At 48.4% G+C, this 20088-nt stretch overlaps 1 protein-coding gene across 4 annotated transcripts in view; it reads left to right on the forward strand.

The window, feature by feature from the left end:
- Positions 1-19058, forward strand: part of CHDH (choline dehydrogenase) — a 31309-nt gene extending 12251 nt beyond the window's left edge. For all 4 annotated transcript variants that reach the window (XM_038003785.2, XM_038003787.2, XM_007984619.3 and 1 more), the window contains 7 exons: positions 11219-11980; positions 12637-12788; positions 13468-13597; positions 14910-15044; positions 15835-15977; positions 16463-16565; positions 17309-19058. In XM_038003785.2, coding sequence (XP_037859713.1) covers positions 11278-11980; positions 12637-12788; positions 13468-13597; positions 14910-15044; positions 15835-15977; positions 16463-16565; positions 17309-17727 — 1785 coding nt within the window. In that variant the 5' untranslated portion in view covers positions 11219-11277 and the 3' untranslated portion in view covers positions 17728-19058. The remainder of the gene's footprint in view (positions 1-11218; positions 11981-12636; positions 12789-13467; positions 13598-14909; positions 15045-15834; positions 15978-16462; positions 16566-17308) is intronic.
- The last annotated feature ends 1030 nt before the right edge of the window (positions 19059-20088 follow it).

The following is a 20088-nucleotide window of genomic DNA, read 5'->3' on the forward strand; positions in this document are numbered from 1 at the left end:
TTCTATGGTTGTGCAGAGCTCTCTCTTGATTAAATTCCTAGAAGCAGGATTGCTGAGACAAAGGGCTGTACCTTTAAATTGCATCTGTTTTTCTGGAAATGCTGACACGCTCCCAGGCTGAACCCAAAGTGGAATCATTGTTTATAATTGGCCTTGTCCAGCCTGAGCTCCTCAAAGGCTGAGCAAGTTTTAGGCATCATTTTGCATGCAGGACTAGGCTGGTGTGGCTTGGCCTCGCTCCGGAGTTCTGTCTTCATCTCTTGGGCGACCAATGAAAGCTAGGACTGTAGTGGCCAAAGGATCTGATCCTATAGGGTGCAGTACACTGCACTGGCTGAGAGCTAGAAAGAAAACGTGTGTGCACACCAAGATGTGGTGAGGGAGAAAGTGCTGCTGGGAGGCCTGCGCAAAGGGCCCTTTCAGGAAGCTTCCTCAGTACTCCAGCTGCATGACTCTGTGGGCAGATGTGTTGCAGATATGGGTACTCCTGGAACGGTGCATAAGCATTTTCTTCCGGGCGTGACCCTTTTGCAACTTCACTCTACTAAAGTTATAAAATGTGTTGTGCAATTGGCCACATGCTCAAAATTACATGGAAATCTGTCTTGTCGTATAAAGCAATCAGTTTTCTGACCACAAAATTCAGCAAACTTTTCAATAGCAGTCTTTGGCTCCTTTTTTTTTTTTAAGGAGTCTCGCTCTGTCCCCCAGGCTGGAGTGCAATCTGGGCTCACTGCAACCTCTGCCTCCTGAGTTCAAGAGATTATCCTGCCTCAGCCTCCTGAGTAGCTGGGATTACAGGTACCTACCACCACGCCTGGCTAATTTTTTTGTATTTTTAGTAGAGACAGGGTTCATCATGTTGGCCAGGCTGGTTTTGAACTTCTGACCTCAAGCGATCCACCCGCCTTGGCTGCCCAAAGTATTGGGATTACAGGCCTGAGCCACTGCGACTGGCCAGTTTTTGACTACTGATTTGAGGATTTGAAATGAGAATTGTTAGCTGTTGCTACAAAGGGCTATGGCAATGAAAGCCACCAGCCATAACCAATGGGAGGTGGTGGCCCCCGTGTTCGTTACTCCTCTCTCTGCTTGATCCACCCACTGCGGCCATCACTGGCATTGGGGGTGGGGGTTTCGAGTTGACCAAAGCCTTGCCTCCCACACAGTGGCACTGCAGGGACCAGGTGTCCAGCACCAAGGCCAGCCGGCCAGATGGAAGGTGTGGCTTGGTGGGGCTGCCCAGTGCCGCAGGAGGCCTCATGTCACATGAATCTTTTCCTCTTGACTGGAAGGTAGAGCAGGCAAAAGTCTCTTCTTCCTCATGCATGGTGGTTGGCAAAGCCACATCGTCGTCTTCTGGTCCAAGCACTAGACTGGGCCTGGGCATGGTTGGTTTCAGGAAACAGAGTGGGCTAGGGGTGCAGGCAGGACTTCGACGCCAACACACAGAAATGAAGACACATGCTATCCTGTCTTTCCCTGCTCCCATTCCTGCCCACCTTCCATCCTGCCAATGCCAGGCAGCTCGTTCCCTGCCCAGGCAGCCCAGGGAAGTGGAAGGGGCTGCTTCCCTGGAACTCCTGCCCCACACCAGTCAGTCTGCCCACCCACCCACCCAGCCAGCCTGGGAGGGCACTAGGTTAGCAGCTTAGGAGGTCCCTTCCTCGTGTGGGGAGGGTGGGAGTGTCAAGGGGAGGTGTTGGAGCAGAGTTGTGATACGGGATGGGGTTTTCAAATGATTGGGGCCCAGAAGAGTAAATGACCTGGCGCCACCTCAGGAAGAAGGGGTCTGTGTTCACTCCTGCAGGGTAGGCTCGCTGCCCCCTTGCAAAGCTCCTTTGTTGCCTCTTGATCTTGTCAATTTTAATTATTGTCATTTACTGCAGACCCTCAGTAAAACTACACAACAACAAACACACATGTGCCTGTCATCTAGATCAAGAAAGAAAACATGACTAGTGCAAATGAAAACCCCCAGGAATATCTCCCTGCTCGGAGGTTACTACTATCCTCAAGTTTCTTTATACCTTTCTCCTTCATAGGTTTGATTTACTTAACAAAATCCAGAATTCAGTTGCATGTAGGATTTTGATGGTGATTTAGCCATTTTAAGCGTAATTCAGTGGCATTAAGTATTTTCACAGTGTTGTGCACTCATCACCACCACTATCCGTTTCCACATTTTTTTCCATCACCTCAAACAGAAGCTCTGTTCCCCCAAACAATAACTCCTTGTTTCCCTTCCCCTCATCCCCTAGTAACCTCTAATCTATTTTCTGTTTCTATGGATTTGTCTGTTCTGGGTAACTTGATGTAAGTGGAATCATACAATATTTGTCCTTTGGTGTCTGGCTTATTTCACTTAGCATAATGTTTTCAAGGTGCAGCCAAGTTGTAGCATGTGCCAGAATTTCATTCCTTTCTAAGGCTGAATAATATACTATTATATATATTATATGTATATATACACACACACACACCACATTTTGTTTACCTACTCACCTATTTTTGTTTGTTTGTTTGTTTTTGAGACAGAGTCTCGCTATGTCACCCAGGCTGGAGTGCAGTGGCACGATCCTGGTTCACTCCATTCTCCTGTCTCAGTCTCCCGAGTAGCTGTAGCTGGGACTACAGGCACCTGCCACCATGCCCGGCTAATTTTTTGTATTTTTAGTGGAGATGGGGTTTCACTGTGTTAGCCAGGATGGTCTCTATCTCCTGACCTCGTGATCTGCCCGCCTCAGCCTCCCAAAGTGCTGGGATTACAGGTGTGAGCCACCGCGCCTGGCCCTGCTCACCTGCTGATAGACATTTGAGTTGTTTCCACCTCTTTGCTATTGTGAATAATGATGCTGTAAACATTGGTGTAAGAATATCTGTTCAAGTTTCTGCTTTCAGGTTTTTGGAGTATATACCTAGGAGTGGAATTACTGGATCACATGGTCTGTGTTTAGCTTTTTGAGGAACTGCTAATCTGTCTTCTACAGAATTTGCAACATTTTACATTCCTACCAGCAGTGTGCAAAGGTTCCCATTTCTCCATATCCTCATCTCATCAACATTTGTTACTTTTCTCTTTCTTTCTTTCTTTCTCTCTCTCTCTTCTTTCTTTCTTTCTTTCTTTCTTTCTTTCTTTCTTTCTTTCTTTCTTTCTTTCTTTCTTTCTTTCTTTCTTTCTTTTTCTTTCTCTCTCCTTCCTTCCTTCCTTCCTTCCTTCCTTCCTTCCTTCCTTCCTTCCTTCCTTCCTTCCTTCCTTCCTTCCTTCCTTCCTTTCTTTTCTTCCTTTCCTTTCCTTTCCCTTTCCCTTTCTTTCCCTTCCTTTCCTTTCCCTTTCGTTTCCTTTCCTTCCCTTCAATGGAGTCTAGCTCTGTTGCCAGGCTGGAGTGCAGTGGCGCCATCTCGGCTCACTGCAACCTTTATTATAGCCATCCTGATGGGTGTGAGGTGGTAATTCACTGTGATTTTGATTTATGTTTTCATAATGATTAGTGATGCTGAGCATCTTTTCATGTGTTTATTGGCTGTTTGTGTTTCTTTCTTAGAGAATGTCTGTTCAAGTCCTTTGGCCATTTTCTATTTGGGTTGTTTGTTGTTGAGTTATAGTTTTAAACACATTCTAGATATTAATCTCTTATCAGATATATGGTGTGCAAATACTTTCTCCTATGGATTGTCATTTCATTCTTGAGAGTATCCTTTGATGCAGTAAATTGTTTAATTTTGATGAAACATAACTTATCTACAGGTAGGGTGACACAAGCACCCCTGTGGCCACCACCACTGGGACTGTGCTGGGTCAGACCTAAAGTCAGTACAGGACTGGGTCTTGCCCAAGGCCTGCTGTAACCACTACGTGGCTACCGTCTATATTCACACAAGGCCCCAGGGCTCTACAGTCAGCCAGCGGTGAAGCCAGCCAGGCTTGTGGCCTTCCCTTTGGGGCGGCAGGTTTCCCCAGGCCCCGGGCAGGTCTAGAGATGCTGTCCAGGAGCCAGCTACTGGAGTCAAAAACCTTAGAAAGCTACCTCATGTTCTATTCTACTGCAGCTGAGCTGGCACTCTTACCATGTGACACAGTCCTTCCCACTTTTCCCTTGCCTTTCCACAGGCAGAGGGGCCTCACACCATGGCAACCACTACAGGCCCACAGGGAGGACTGCCAGGATACCACCCGCATTCACTTAAGGCCCAAGGGCTCTTCAGTCAGCTTGTGGTGAATGCTGCCAGGCCTGAGACTCACCCTTCAGGGCAGTGGGCTCCCCTGTGGTCCAGGGTTGGTCCAGAAAGGCCACCTAAGAGCCAAGGCCTGGAATCAGGGAACCAAGAGCTCTCTTGGTGCTCTCCTCCACTGTGGCTAGCTGGTGCCTGATTTTTGGTTGCTATGAAATTGCTCCCTTGGTGCAGATAGTTGTCAAACTTGGTGTTCCTGTGGGGTGGGGGATGAAGGGGATGATTGATGGAGCAAATAGAGATTTGCCATCTTGCTCTTCTCCCTGATTTTAGTCTTTTAAGATGTATTAAGACTTGTTTTGTTGCCTAACATATGGTGTCTCCTGCAGAATGTTCCATGTGCACTTGGAAAAAGTGTGTATTCTCTTGTTGTAGTGAATGTTTTGTATATATCTGTTAGGTCTCCAGCTGGTTTATAGTGTTATTCAGATCCTCTATTTCCTTACTGATCTTCTGTCTGGCTTCTGTCCATTACTGAAATCGGAGTATTGAAGTCTCCAGTTATGATCGTAGGACTGTTTATTTCTCCCTTCAAATCTGTCATTGTTTGCTACATGTATTTTGGGGCCCTGATATTTGGTGCATATATGAATTTCATGTTTTAAAACTTCACATATATACAAATTTATGTGAAGATATATATCTATAATCTCATTTAGGCCACAACCTCCTATAATTTTCTTTTTGTGTGCTGAATATATTTTTAGGATTCATCCATGTTGATGTAAGGTGCTATGTTTTCTTCATTTTCACTGCTGTCTGGGGTTTCTTTGTATGACCAACTGAACTATAACTTTTTCTATGTCCTTTGTATTTCCATATACATTTTGAAATCAACATCTCAAATTCCACCAAAAAAAAAAAAAGCCTGCTGGGATTGGCATTGCATCGAATCTATAAATCAATTTGGGGAAAACTGACATCGTAACAATATTGGGTCTTCCTATTCATGTTGTTTATTTAGGTCATCTTTAACTTCTGTCAGTGTGTTGTAGTTTTCAGTATGTAGGTCCTGCATGTATTTTAAGTTTATTACTAAGTATATCATGTTTCCTGATGCTCTTGTAAGTGGTATTGTTTTGTCTTGTGGTTACCCATGGAGGATGGGATCAACCCCCCACCACCCAAGGTTGGTTTGAATGTTGAGACTAATGACATCACACACATTACCAAGTGGCTATGATAAGGTTTACTGCTCACATAATGGGGCTTTGTATGGAGAGCAGGGCAAGCACCCAGGCTGGTCTGCGATGGCTAGTCTGTGAAGGAAGGGGCGAGTGTTCCTGGTTTTTAGTATAGTTCGGGAGTGGAGTCAAGGTGAGAATCCCACACGTGAATTGGATTTGCATGACTTGAACCTCCCCATTGATACTCCGGGCAGGAGTGCCAGGGCTTTTTTATTCACTTGCCCAGGTGTGGGGCAAGAGGGGAAGAGGGAGGGATGGAGCTTGAAAGCTGTCAGTAGTCAAACATCAAAAATGGAGTCAGGCTCTATTATAGTTTTAAAATACTCTTTAAAAAGGCAGTTTTAGGCTCACAGCAAAATTGAGAAGAAGGTGAAGAGCTTTCATGTATAACCTTTGCCCCCACACATGCGTAATCCTCCCATTAACATCCTCCCACTAAAGTGGTACATTTATTACAAATGATAAACCTATATTGGCACATCATTATCACCTAAAGCCCATAGTTTACATTAGGGTTCACTCTTGGTATTGCACATATAGGTTTGAACAAATGTATAATGACCTGTATTCACCACTGTACGGAAAACAGAGTAGTTTCCCGCTCTCAAAATCCTCTTTGGTCTGCCTGTTTATCACTATCCAGACTCCTGGCAACCACTGATCATTTTACTGTCTCCATAGTTTTGCCTTTTTCAGGATGTAATGTCGTTGAACTCATACGGTTTGTAGCGTTTTCTCATTGGCTTTTTTCATTCTTTTTTTCATTCTTCCTGGCTCATTTCTTTTTAGCACTAAATGATATTCCATTGTCTGGATGTACCAGTTTATTTATCCGTTCACCTACTGAAGGATATCTTGGTTGCTTCCAGCTTTGGGCATTTATGAATAAAACTGCTGTAAATATTTATTTCCTGGTTTTTGTTTGGACATAGTGTTCACTTCCTTTGGGTAAATACCAAGGAGCACAATTGCTAGATCATATGGTAAGAGTGTGTTGATTTTTACAAGAAATCACCAAACTGTCTTTCAAAGCGACTGTACCATTTAGCATTCCCACCAGCCATGAATGAAAGTTCCTGTTGCTTCACGTCCTTGTTAGCATTTGATGTTGTCAGTGTCTGGATTTTGACCATTCTAATATGTGTATAGTAGTGTCTCACTGTTGTTTTAATTTGCATTTTCCTGATGACATATGATATGGAGGATCTTCTCATATGCATCTTTGCCATCTGTCTCTCTTCTTTAGTGGGGTGCCTGTTAAGGTCTTTGAGCCATACTTTAATCAGATTATCTGTTATTGAGTTTTAAGAATATATTTATTTGTGTATTTACATAGTAGTCCTTTATAAGATATATCTTTTGCAAAGATTTACTCCTAATCTGTGACTTGTCTTTTAATTCTCTTGATAGTGTCTTTAGCAAAGTAGAAAACTCACATTTGATTGAAGTCTAGCTTATCAATTCTTTCACGGGCTGTGCCTTTGGTGTTATAATACAAAAAGTCATCATCAAACCCAAGGTCATCTAGATGTTATTTCTCCTTTACTATCTTCAAGGAATTTTATAGTTTTATATTTTACATTTAGGTCTGTGATCCATTTTGAGTTAATTTTTGTGCAGGGTGTAAGGTCTTTGTCTATATTTGCTTTGTGTGTGTGTGTGTACGTCTAGTTATTCCAGCTCCCTTCGTTGAGAAGACTTTTCTTGTTCTATTGTGCTGCCTTTGCTGATTTGTCAAAGATCAGTTGGCTATATTTATATGGGTCTATTTCTGGGCCCTCTGTTCTGTTCCATTGATCTATTCAGCAATATGACACTGTTTTGATAACTGTAACTTTATAGTAAATCTTGAAGTTGAGTAGTGTCAGTCCTCCAACTTTGCTTTTTCACTTTCAGTATTGTGTTGGCCATTCTGGGTCTTTTGCCTCTCCATATATATTTTGAACCAGTTTGTTAATATCTACAAAATAACTTGCTGTGGTTTTGACTGGGACTGCATTGAATTTGTAGATGAAGTTGAGAAGAACTGACATCTTGACAATATTGAGCCTTCCAGTTTGCAAACATGAAATATCTCTCCATTTATTTAGTTTTTAAATTTCATCGGGGTTTCATAGTTTTCCTCATATAGATCTTGTATATATTTTGTTAGATTTATACCTAAGTATTTCTTTGCGATGCTTATATTTATTTAGGGACAGGGTCTTGCTGTCACTTAGGTGGAGGTGCAGTAGTCCAAGCTGGAGGGCTGGAGTGCAGTGGCTCAATCATAGCTCTCTGCAGCCTCAAGCTAGGACTACAGGTATGCACCACCACACCCAATTTATTTATTTATTAGTTATTTATTTTTGTAGAAATGGGATATTGTGTTCTCTCATTGCTATAAGGAACTACCTGAGTCTAAGTAATTTATAAGAAAAGAGGTTTAATTGGCTCATGGTTCCACAGGCTTTACAGGAAACATGGCTGGGGAGGCCTCGGGAAACTTACAATCATGGCAGAAGGCGAAGGGGAAGCAGGCATGTCTTACGTGGCTGTAGCAGTAGGAAGAGAGAGAGGAAGGGGAGGTGCCACACACTTGTAAACAACCAGATCTTGTGAGAATTCACTATCATGAGAACTGCAAGAGGGAAGTCTGCCCCTATAATCCAGTCATCTCCTCCAACATTGGTGATTACAATTTGACAAGAGATTTGGGCAGGGAGACAAATCCAAACCATATCAGATGGGGTCTTGCTATGTTGCTCGGGCTGGTCTCAAACTCCTGGCCTCAAGTGATCCTCTCACCTTAGCCTCCCGAAGTGTTGGGGATATATGATCCACTGTGCCCAGCCTGGGGTGCTAATTTAAATGGTATTGTGTTTTTAATTTCAAATTTCACTTATTTGTTGCTGGTATGTAGGAAAGCCATTGGCTTTTATATATTAACCTTGTATCCTGAAACCTTGTTATAATTGCTTATTAGTTCCAGGAATTTTTGTTGATTCTTTTAGATTTTCTACATAAGCAATCATATCATTAGCAAACAAAGACAGTTTTATTTCTTCCTTCCCAATCTGTGTACCTTTTATTCCTTTTCTTGTATTACGGCATTAGATAGGACTTCCAGTAAAATACCAAAAAGGAGTGGTTCAAAAGGACATCCTTGCCTCATTCCTGGTTAGTGGGAAAGCTTTGAGTTTTTTTACTATCAGATATGATGTTAGTTGTAGGGTTTTTGTAGATATTCTTTACCAAGTTGAGAAAGTTTCCTTCTACTCTTGGTTTACTGAGAGTTTCTATCATTAATGGATGTTAAATTTTGTCAAAAGCTTTTTCTGCATCTGTTAATATGATCATGTGAGTTTTCTTTTTCAGCCTGTTGATTATTTTTTAATGTTGAACCAGTCTTGCATACCTGAGATAAAGCCCACTTGGTTGTGGTATATAATTCTTTCTATACATACTTTGATTCAATTTTTAATATTTTTGTTGAGTGTTTTAATCTATGCTCATGAATGATATTGGTTTGTAGTGTTTTTTAATTGTAATGTCTTTGTCTGGTTTTGTTATGAGGGTGATGCTGGCCTCACAGAATGAGTCAGAAAGTAATCCTTGTGTTTCTATCTTCTAGAAGAGACTGTATAGTACTGGTATAATTTCTTCCTTAAATGGTTGATAGAAATCACCAGTGAGCTTAGTCAAGCTTGGTGCTGTTTTGGAAGGTTATCAATTGTTGATTCAATTTCTTTAATAGATATTGGCTTATTTGGAGTGTCTTTCTTCTTGTGTGAGTTTTGGTAGCTTGTATCTTTCAAGGAATTAGTCCATTTCATCTAAATTATCGTCTACTTTATTTTTAAAGATGTATTCCTGGGTATAGATAACTTTTCAATTTCAGTAAACTAGGACTAGAGGGTTTTTTTTTTTCCTTTTAGTATTTAAAGTTGTCACTCCATTATCTTCTGGATTGCATGTTTTCTGAGAATTTTGCTGTCATTGTTATATTTATTCCTCTGCATATGTTTTTTGTCTGGCTATGTTGATGATTTTCTCTTTATTTCGAAGTTTCAGCAGCTTAACTATGATGTATTTAGATGTGTTTTTGTTTGTACTAATCCTGCTTGGGATGCTCTAATCTTCTTGAATCCATGGTGTTTTGTCTTGCACTGCTTTTGGGAAAGTCTCAGCAATTACCTCTTCAAATATTTCTCCTTCTTTGTTCTCTGTCTGTTCTTCTTTCCCCCAGCCCTCCTTCCCCACTATTTCCCTCTCAGACTCCAGTTATCCATACTTTAGTTTGATATGGTTCCAGAGTTGTTTTTTCTCTCTTCCCCTCTTTATATTTCCAGATTCTTTTCTGTGCTACATTCAATTAAAAATTGTTCATCTCTAACATTGTTTTTTCTTGCATTTATGTTTTTTTCTATAGTTTTCAATGCTTGTCTGAAATTTCCTATCTGTTCAATATGTTGTCCACCTTTTCAATTATATCTTTTATAATGTTCACCTTGATTGAAGTCTTTGTTTGATGGGTTCTAACATCTGGGTGCGTTACTCCTTGGTCTGTTTCTGTTGACTACTTTATCTCTTGATAAGGAGTCATTTATTTGCCTTGCTTTTGGGGATGTATCCTAATTTTTTATTGAATGCTAGACCTTGTGTGTAACGGGATAGTGGAGACTGAGGTAAACAGTATGCCTAGCAAAGGACCTGTCTTTCATTCTGTTGGGTTGTTAGTGTGGAGTGTTGTCAGTCTGGTGGGGAGTGGTGTGGGGCCTGGAGCGCTGAAGAGTTCTTCTCAGTGTTCCAGCAGCCTCAGACATACCATTCAGGAAGCCCCGCCACCTCTGTCTCCTATGCCTGTGCAACAGTGGGGAGGAGGAGGAGAACAAGCCTCTGCACTCCAGTAGTAGGCTGCTGTTACTTGATGCAGGGCTTGTGGAAGGGGTGGTGAGATTTATCAGGGTTTCTTTTTGTTTCAGACACAGTCTTGGGCAGGCCTTGTTGGTCTGAGCCTCATGGGTGCGGTGTTGTCAGGTGTTTTTTTCAGTGGAGGTTTTCATGACATATCCTGTTTTTTTTTTTTTCCTACCTCTGTGCACTATGCTGGGATTGATTTGAACGTTGTTAGGAAAGGGCCCTTTCAAAGCTGTTGCCATTTTTGTTAAACGCTAGCATTCTACAGAGTGATCTTTGAAGAGTGTAGCTCTGATCCTGACCCTGCTTAAAACCCCTCTAGTGCACTCCATGGCCCCTTGGGTCAAAGGCTTTGAGCTTTACAGTCTTGTGCCTCTCTTGCTGATCTTCCTTCAGTTATTTAAGTCTTGTCCTTCTCCCAGGCCCTAAACCATCTGTTTTGAGAGCAGATGTCTTTCTGTGTATTGCTACAGGAACTGGGTGGGGCAGGGAACAGTGCCTAGCACATGGTAGGCGCTGAGCCAGCTGTCTTGAAGGGATGAGTACAAGTACTCTGTTTTCTTTCTCCCTTGGAAAGCCCTTCGCTCCCCTGCCTTCCAGCGGGCGAACTCCAGCCCAGTCTCCAGGTTCATACACAGGGCACAGGGAAGCATTTTACCCCTCAGTTGGGGGAGGGGCCTTTCTGCTGCCCCACCCCCTGCCCTGTGCCTGTCCATCCTAGTACACACAAAACAGTTCTGAAATTTCTGTGTCCCCCTCACTTCCTAGTTCCTTTGAGCAGCCACCTCGGGCTGGGCCTGCTGCACCCTGCCCCTGCAGGCCGTTGGTGAGCATACCCTGCAACTTTGCCATACGTGCGTGCGGAGTTAAGATTTTTAAAGCCCCTTTTCCTGTTTCAGGGAGAAGTGAGTCATCTCATTCCCCTCCGTGGATCCAAGGACTTGGGCTAGATAGAAGCATGTGGTGTCTCCTGCGAGGCCTGGGCCGGCCTGGAGCCCTGGCACGGGGAGCCCTGGGGCAGCAGCAACCCCTGGGTGCCCGGGCCCTGGCCAGCGCGGGCTCCGAGAGCCGGGACGAGTACAGCTACGTGGTGGTGGGCGCGGGCTCGGCGGGCTGCGTGCTGGCCGGGAGGCTCACAGAGGACCCTGCTGAGCACGTGCTGCTGCTGGAGGCGGGGCCCAAGGACGTCCGCGCGGGGAGCAAGCGGCTCTTGTGGAGGATCCACATGCCCGCGGCCCTGGTGGCCAACCTGTGCGACAACAGGTACAACTGGTGCTACCACACAGAGGCGCAGCAGGGCCTGGACGGCCGCGTGCTGTACTGGCCACGCGGCCGCGTCTGGGGCGGCTCCTCATCCCTCAACGCCATGGTCTACGTTCGTGGGCACGCCGAGGACTACGAGCGCTGGCAGCGCCAGGGCGCCGGTGGCTGGGACTATGCGCACTGCCTGCCCTACTTCCGCAAGGCGCAGGGCCACGAGCTGGGCGCCAGCCGGTACCGGGGCGCCGATGGCCCGCTGCGGGTGTCCCGGGGCAAGACCAACCACCCGTTGCACTGCGCATTCCTGGAGGCCGCACAGCAGGCCGGCTACCCGCTCACCGAGGACATGAATGGCTTCCAGCAGGAGGGCTTCGGCTGGATGGACATGACCATCCATGAAGGTAGCGGCCTCCCTTCCCATCCGCCTGCCTTTTCTTTAAAAGCACTACCCCCTACCCCAGCCCCACCCATCTCAGCCCATGGCTCCGGGCTCCTGGCTCCAGCATGGTCAGGAGGCATGGGCAGACTGAGGCTGGCACGAGCGGGAAGAGATCTGGCTTAGTATACCCCCCAAGAGTACAACCCAGAGTCTTGAGAGTGACCCAGGATGGTGACCCTAGGCGTTCTCTGCGCCTCTGGCCCGTGTTGGTGTGGATAACAGAGAATCAGCTCTCTGGACAGAGAGCCTAAAGTCCTCTAGGGGTTTGCATATGGGGAAACCGAGGCACAGCATGGTGAAGGGCCTTGCTCACAATAGGACAGAGGCAAGCCAGGGCTGACCCGGAGCTCCTGCCTGCCTCTTGAAGGCTCTCACCCCTCTGGCCGTGCTCCTGGTCTCTGTGTCCCCGTTTGAGGGTGAAGGGTACTTTTCCACCTGCGTCCAGGGGACCCCAGGCAGATGTGGACTCAGTAGGGCAGGGTCTTTACGTCTCAGCTTTACTTTGAAGGTGTGACTTGCAGTCAGAGCTGGGCGTATCCACTTTCTCCAGCTCCTTCCTCCGGCCCAGGTGCCAGGGGAGGGCAGAGCCGTGCCTGACCACCTCACTCCATCCTGCAGGCAAACGGTGGAGTGCAGCCTGTGCCTACCTGCACCCAGCACTGAGCCGCACCAACCTCAAGGCCGAAGCCCAGACACTTGTGAGCAGGGTGCTGTTTGAGGGCACCCGTGCAGTGGGTGTGGAATATGTCAAGAATGGCCAGAGCCACAGGGTGAGTGGACTGCAGCTGGGGTTCTGGCAGAAGGGGATGGGCAGTGACCCTGGTGGTCCAGCTCAGAGTGGGCAGGAGTCACGTCCTCACACCTCCAGCCCCACGTGCTCATCCCTGTGATTGGCATGGGGGAGGGGCGAGTAGCTGATGGCAGTGGGCTGGTGGAGGTGAGGAAGCCCCCAGTCCTGCCACCTAGAAAGGGCCTGTGGTGTCAGTACCCGTGTGCCATGCCTAATTCAGAGCTGTCCCCCAGTACCTTCCACACCATTTCAGGGCACTGACCTCACAGAAAGCTATAGGTTTACACTAGAGGTTTTAGAACCCACAAATGTGATTGTACTCTGTATTTCCATGGTGTGGGCAGGGGGTCGGATCGTTTTGCAGCTTCACTGCTTGCTCTCTTTAACCACTCACTTGAATGCCTGCTTTATCTCATGTAAGCCTTCCCCTCCTGTTTCTAAGGCCAACACTACTGTCTAGCTGTAGTTACCTGCTGGTTGCTTTCAAATAGTGACTCAGTGAGCTTCCTCTCCTTGGCTCTGGGGCCTGTTGGGTATGCCACATGGATTCCACATCCCAAGGCCATGTTCTCATGGTGCTGGCTAGAGCAGGGGCACTGGTCTGTGAGTCAGGGGAACAGCTGGCTTTTCAGGGAGTGACCTGGCCGGACCTCTTCCAGGCTTACGCCAGCAAGGAGGTGATTCTGAGTGGAGGTGCCATCAACTCTCCACAGCTGCTCATGCTCTCTGGCATCGGGAATGCTGATGACCTCAAGAAACTGGGCATTCCTGTGGTGTGCCACCTACCTGGTGAGCCCCCTTTCTTACTGCTTCCCAGAGGCTTTCTTATTAGCATGGAGTGGGGAGGTGGTGGCAGTCAGTGATCCTTGGAATTGTCACATCGTCCCCGTGAGCCTGAAGGTTTCCCAGGCCTCACTGGCCACTGTCAGCCCTGGGGCCCGATTCTTGCATTGTTTTCCTTCTCCCTCCCATGGCCGTCCTATTTCACTTGGAGAAGGGCAGCCTGCAGCAGCGAGTATCCGCCCATGAAGCCCCGTTGGGTCGGGCATGGGCGTGTCCCCAGGGCAACTCTATGGCAAGAGGGGTCCAGGTCTCATCCTTCCATCCACAGCACTCACTGGCTGCCCTGAGCGTGAATGAGGTCAGCTCCGTGCTCCAGAGCCTGCTCTTCATGTTAAGACGTAAACTTTATTTTATAGACTGTCTCTGATGCTCTTGAGGGCCGGGCTGTGTCTCTTGCCCTCCTTGATAACCCCACTCTGGGAGAGCTGGGCCTTTGTGCATTTAGGCTTCATCATGAGGGGCCCGGGGAAGTGCTGCTTCATGACGGTGACCTTCCCAGTGTCCCAATAGGCTTGGAAGAATTCATGCAAGGGCTGCGTGGCACGACAGGGCTGCTTCCACGCTGTCGTGAGGGTGGGGCTGCTGTCTGCCCCCTGGCCATCACCATCCAGCGACCGCTCGCCAAGCAGTGCCTGCTGAAGGCGTGGGCCCTGCCCTCACATAGAGGGCTGCTGAGCAGGGCTGACAAGGGGCACCCAGAGGCTGTCCTGGGAGTGAGTGACAAGGACAGGTGGCCTTGGCAGCATCTGAGGCAGGCCAGACTTGGCCAGGAGTGCAAGAGTGGTGTCTCTTGGAGGCGGTCTTTAAGCCGAGACCAGGGGACTGAGCAGGAGCTGGTCCAGAAGATAAGTGAATAGGAAAGAATTTTTCAAAACCAGGGGGATATTGAGAAGCAGCTGAGCCCCCTTGGTAGCCATTTTCTTTCTTTTTTTTTTTTTTTTGAGACGGAGTCTCGTGCTGTCGCCCAGGCTGGAGTGCAGTGGCCGGATCTCAGCTCACTGCAATCTCCGCCTCCTGGGTTTGCGCCATTCTCCTGCCTCAGCCTCCCAAGTCGCAGGGACTACAAGCGCCTGCCACTTCGCCCGGCTATTTTTTGTATTTTTTTAGTAGAGACAGGGTTTCACTGTGTTAGCAGGATGGTCTCGATCTCCTGACCTCGTGATCCGCCCGTCTCAGCCTCCCAAAGTGCTGGGATTACAGGCTTGAGCCACCGCGCCCGGCCGGTAGCCATTTTCTTAACCACTCCTTCCTGTGTCAGGGGTTGGCCAGAACCTGCAAGACCACCTGGAGATCTACATTCAGCAGGCATGCACCCGCCCTATCACCCTCCATTCAGCACAGAAGCCCCTGCAGAAGGTCTGCATTGGTCTGGAGTGGCTCTGGAAATTCACAGGTGAGCACGCTCATCAGTAACCTGGGAGGGGACTGTCTGAGCATTGAGACCTCCTTCCTGAGGAGCTGAACAAGGGTTCTGGCCACTGGGCGCTGGGTCTGATGCTGAACTATGCCATTTACCTTAGCCCTGATCCTCAGTTTTTCATCTTCAAAATGGGGAGGCACAGTTGCAACCTGACAGGTTGAAACGAGGACCAGAAGCAATAGCACATGCCAAGGAACTTTGCCCAGGGCCTGCTGGAGGTGAGACTCCTCAGGGCTTAGGGGCTGCTCTTCCTTACAGATGGGCAGGGATGGCCTTGTGCTGGACAGCAGGTGAGGTCCAAGGAGCCAGGAGAAAGGTGGAGAGAGGAGACTTTGGGGCTAGACTGCAGAATCAGCATTCATTTTGCAGCCTCTTCCATTTGATTTCTAGCTGCGCCTGATAGTTTGAAATCCTGCTCATCCACTCAGCCTGTATTTCTCACACACCTGATATGTGCTGTGTGCTGTGCTAGGCGGTGGGAAGAGCCGGTAAGGCAGGTGGCGTGGGCAGTGGCAGAATTGGCCCAGGTAGAGAGTGGAGCGGATGCCATCCTTTTGGCAAATAGCTGACATTTCATGGTGTGGTGCTGGGTGAGCCCCCTGTGGGAGGTGAACAGATGTGGACAGGACTTGGGTCCAGGCACTAGAATGGAGTCCAGGAAAAGGAAGAGCAGCAGCCAGGAGAAAGGAGGGAAACCAGGAGCAGCCGGCCCACCTGCCACGCCCTGACTGGCTCTTCTGCCTCATCCTCTTCTGCTTCTCAGGGAAGGGAACCACTGCCCATCTGGAAACAGGTGGGTTCATCCGCAGCCAGCCTGGGGTCCCCCACCCGGACATCCAGTTCCATTTCCTGCCATCCCAAGTGATTGACCATGGGCGGGTCCCCACTCAGCAGGAGGCTTACCAGGTGAGCAGCTGGAGGAGCCTCAGCTTCTCAGGATGTTTCCTTCCCACCAGGAAGGAAGATGCTCCCATCTTCTAAGCCAGCATTCTCCCTGGTGCCATATGGCTGCAGAGTGGGGGACACAGAGGCCTGTCCCCTGCCTTCCAGCTGCCCAGCGTGTCAGTCTGTGTGGCGCGTGCCAAGGGTATGACTGTTCCATGCAGACTAGGTATCGAGCACCAGAAGTGGGACAGACTGGGGGGTGCTGTCTTGGCCCTGGGATCACCACCTCTGAAAGCTTTGAGCCATGGAATATGAGGCCAGGATGAAAGAGTGATTCACTGAGGTGGTTTGTGGAGGTGGGTAAACCATGCGGACAAATGCTAACATGCATCTGCTCCCCACTGATTCTGGAAGCAGAGGCCCACCCTGCAGGTAAACCAGGGTTGATGGAGTTCACTGTGGATGTCTATGGAGGGACCATCACTCCTTCCTCTGTGTTCTTCTAGGTACATGTGGGGCCCATGCGGGGCACAAGTGTAGGCTGGCTCAAACTGAGAAGTGCCAATCCCCAGGACCACCCTGTGATCCAGCCCAACTACTTGTCAACAGGTAATTCACCCACCTGTGTCTTTCCGGGCTTGAACAAACGATTGCCTTTGTGGGGTTCCTGTTTATCCCTGAATCATACCCTTGGACTACACTTTCCAAGACACAAGTGACCCTCTGTCATCCCCTGCCCCATCACTTGAGGCTGTAAACTTGCATAGGCAGCCCCGTAGTGTCCCGGGACACGTGAAAGAAATGAAGTCCTGGGGTTTAGACAGTAGGGGAGATTTGCAGCTTTCAGAACAATCTGCTGCGATGTGCAGGGAGACCGCGCCGTGCAGGTGCCAGGTCTGTAGGTTGAGCATTTTTCCTGCTGTCACTCTGAGCAGCCTCTAAAAGCAAATGTCATTCCTGGGCCTGCCTCCTTGCATGCAGCAAAAACAAGCACTACCCACTGGGTGAGTTTTGCCCAGCGATGGCTGCAGTGTGCTCACAGCCACACTGTGGCAGGGGCAGGGCGTGTGTACTTATCCCTGCCCTAGCGATAAGTCAGACCCCTGATTGAAACCTGAGCCTCTGGGCAGGCTGTGTCCATGTAGGATGCTACCTTTGAGCTACACGGTACAGTCTAACCAGCTATGGCCAGGGGACAAGCAGCCTGCTGGCTCAGTCCCCCATGGCCCTGAACTTTATCCCCAAACACTATCCCCTCAGACAGCTTACAGAGCCTCTCCATGCTGTGAATCTTCCAGTGAGGCCAGCACGGGCAAAAGGAGGGGTCCTCACCTGTTTCTTTTCCTTGACAGAAACTGATATTGAGGATTTCCGTCTGTGTGTGAAGCTCACCAGAGAAATTTTTGCACAGGAAGCCCTGGCTCCATTCCGAGGGAAAGAGCTCCAGCCAGGAAGCCACGTTCAGTCAGATAAAGAGATAGATGCCTTTGTGCGGGCAAAAGCCGACAGCGCCTACCACCCCTCGTGCACCTGTAAGATGGGCCAGCCCTCCGATCCCACTGCCGTGGTGGATCCGCAGACAAGGGTCCTCGGGGTGGAAAACCTCAGGGTTGTCGATGCCTCCATCATGCCTAGCGTGGTCAGCGGCAACCTGAATGCCCCCACAATCATGATTGCAGAGAAGGCAGCTGACATTATCAAGGGGCGGCCTGTACTCTGGGACAAAGATGTCCCTGTTTACAAGCCCAGGACGCTGGCCACCCAGCGCTAAGACAGTTGCTGCTGGAGGATGACCAGGAAAGCCCCCTGGTAAGCCAAGAGGGCCAGCACAGCCCTTGCTGCGAGGCGCCTTCCTGAAACTGTCTAGCACACTGGGACCCAGGTGTTACCCTACGCAGTGGCTGAGAATTGGATAAATTCTTGGGAAATGAGACAAGTACTGGGCAGTGAATCGAGCTTCTCTTCCCCAGCCTTTCCCTGTGGGCCATTTGGGGAAGGCCAGCATTCAGGCTGAGATGCTTCTCCCTGCCTCCTGGAGGGACAGAAGGGGAGGATGGTTAACTTCTGCCGCATCCTTTGTCTTGTGTTCACATGGCATTCTCTAACCCAGGGCAGTGGTTCCTTCCCAGGCCATGCACAGAGGCTGGGTGCCTGCCAGACCCGCGGAGGGTTCGCCAAGGAAGGGGCATCTTCCTTCTCGAGTTGCAAGCTTTAGCTGAGGCAGTGAGTCACACAGTAGCTAGTTCAGCCTCGGCTGGCACATAAGTCTCCAGTGTCCCTGTTCAGAGGGGAAAGCTGCCTGTTGGTAGAAAAACCGGCTTTTCCATTCTCGCTTCCTAATTTCACTCTCAGAGTAAGGCAGGTAATGGGGGCTTGGCTGGGTCTCTCTCAGAGGGTTGTGGCTCTGGTTATTATTAAACTGGGGCCAGGTGCAGTGGCTCCCACCTGTAATCCCAGCACTTTGGGAAGATCACTTGAGCTCAGGAGTTCAAGACCAGCCTGGGCAACATAGTGAGACCTTATCTCTGGAAAACAGTTAGCTCGGCATAGTGGTGTATACCTGTAATCCCAGCTACTCAGGAGGCTGAGGCGGGAGGATGACTTGAGTCCAGGAGGTTCAGGCTCCTGTGAACCCTGATTGCACCACTGCACTCCAGCCTGGGTGACAGGAATACCACTTGACTTCACTACCAAAGGTTTTATGACTTAGCAGTTTAAGAGGTTTTCCTTTTACCAAGAAATGCAGAAACCCAGAGCAAACCCCACATACCAGATCACTGTTTCCTACTGAAGCAGCTAGCCTGAGAAAGGACTCTCATAATGGGCTTTGGAAATGACTTGGCAGCCTGAACCATCCCAGCAGAGGACAAGGATGGTTAATTCTTATTCTCTAGACGTCCACAGGAACAGACTAGGATGGAAAACGCAGTTAAGCACAGCCACGCACCCTGTTCCTGTAGAAATGCCCCTGTGTGAAAGAAAAATAAATTCAAGATTGGAGTTTTGGAGGAAAAAAAATACAAGTAGCATTTACAACAGTTCTTTGCTCTCTAAATTTCTTACCATTCAATAAAATGATCCAGTCACTTACATTTGAACTGAGATGCCTTCTCCAGACTGTTCTGACAAGGTAATGAAAATAAAATGCACTTGGATTTTTCCCAGACATCCACATCCACCGTCAAGGGCTGGGAAGAAAAGCGTTGTTACGTGGAAACCTGCATCTGCACTAGGCTCAGAATAAGGATGGGAGAAAATTGGGGGATTCCAGGCTTTGCTGGGATCTGAGAGGATTGAGGTGGCATGCAGACTGTAGGGGGTCCGACGGCCACAACTTAGTTGTGAGAAAACCTAGAAAGGCAGAAGGAAGACGCCCATCACACCTCTCCTTTTAACAATCTTAAGCAGCTCTTGTTTAATCTTACCTGTATTTTTTTTTAAATTTTTGTTCCAAGAAAGGGTCAAGAAAGAAAATTCTAAACTGGCCAAGAGACTTATTTCTCCTACGGAGGGTCCCCACCTGCCCCACAGCAGCAGTCCATGGCCATCAGTCACCTGGGTCTCGGGGCTGCCTGCAGGAGTTCAGGTGCCAGCCTCACGGCTGGGAGGGCCTCATGCAGCTCTCCTGCTGGAGCATGTGTGGATTCAGGGGCAGGGGATGGTCCTGGGCCAACCATGACTCTGCTGACCCTTCCTCTCTGGAACAGGCATGGATATGGCAGGGTGACAGTCACTTAGTTCTACCATCTCTGTGTCCCATGGGTGTGTCAGCCTCTGAGACCATGGTGGGTTCAGTCTGGTGGCTGTATTTTAAAATAAGCAAAACATCATGTGGTAAGAGGAGCCCATTGGGGGTGCTGCTTGATTGCACCCAGGCCCTTCTCTCACTCTCAAATACTTAGTCATGTTCTACACAGTCGCACAATTTGGCCATAACAGGAATGAGACTCAAAAGAAAAGATGGTAAGTGTCATATGTCCAGAACCTGAGAGTTCCCCTGCCATGAAGGGAGCCTTTCACCCCAGGAGGAGGGGCTGTCAGCTGAGGAAGCCAGCATGGGGGAGAAAGGCACTTGCTACACAGTGGGGTGCACAGAGGGTACCCCCCCTTCAGTCTCATAGGGAATCGGGCC

The sequence above is a fragment of the Chlorocebus sabaeus genome, chromosome 22 (assembly GCF_047675955.1).
Source record: "Chlorocebus sabaeus isolate Y175 chromosome 22, mChlSab1.0.hap1, whole genome shotgun sequence".
Classification (NCBI taxonomy): Eukaryota; Metazoa; Chordata; class Mammalia; order Primates; family Cercopithecidae; genus Chlorocebus; species Chlorocebus sabaeus.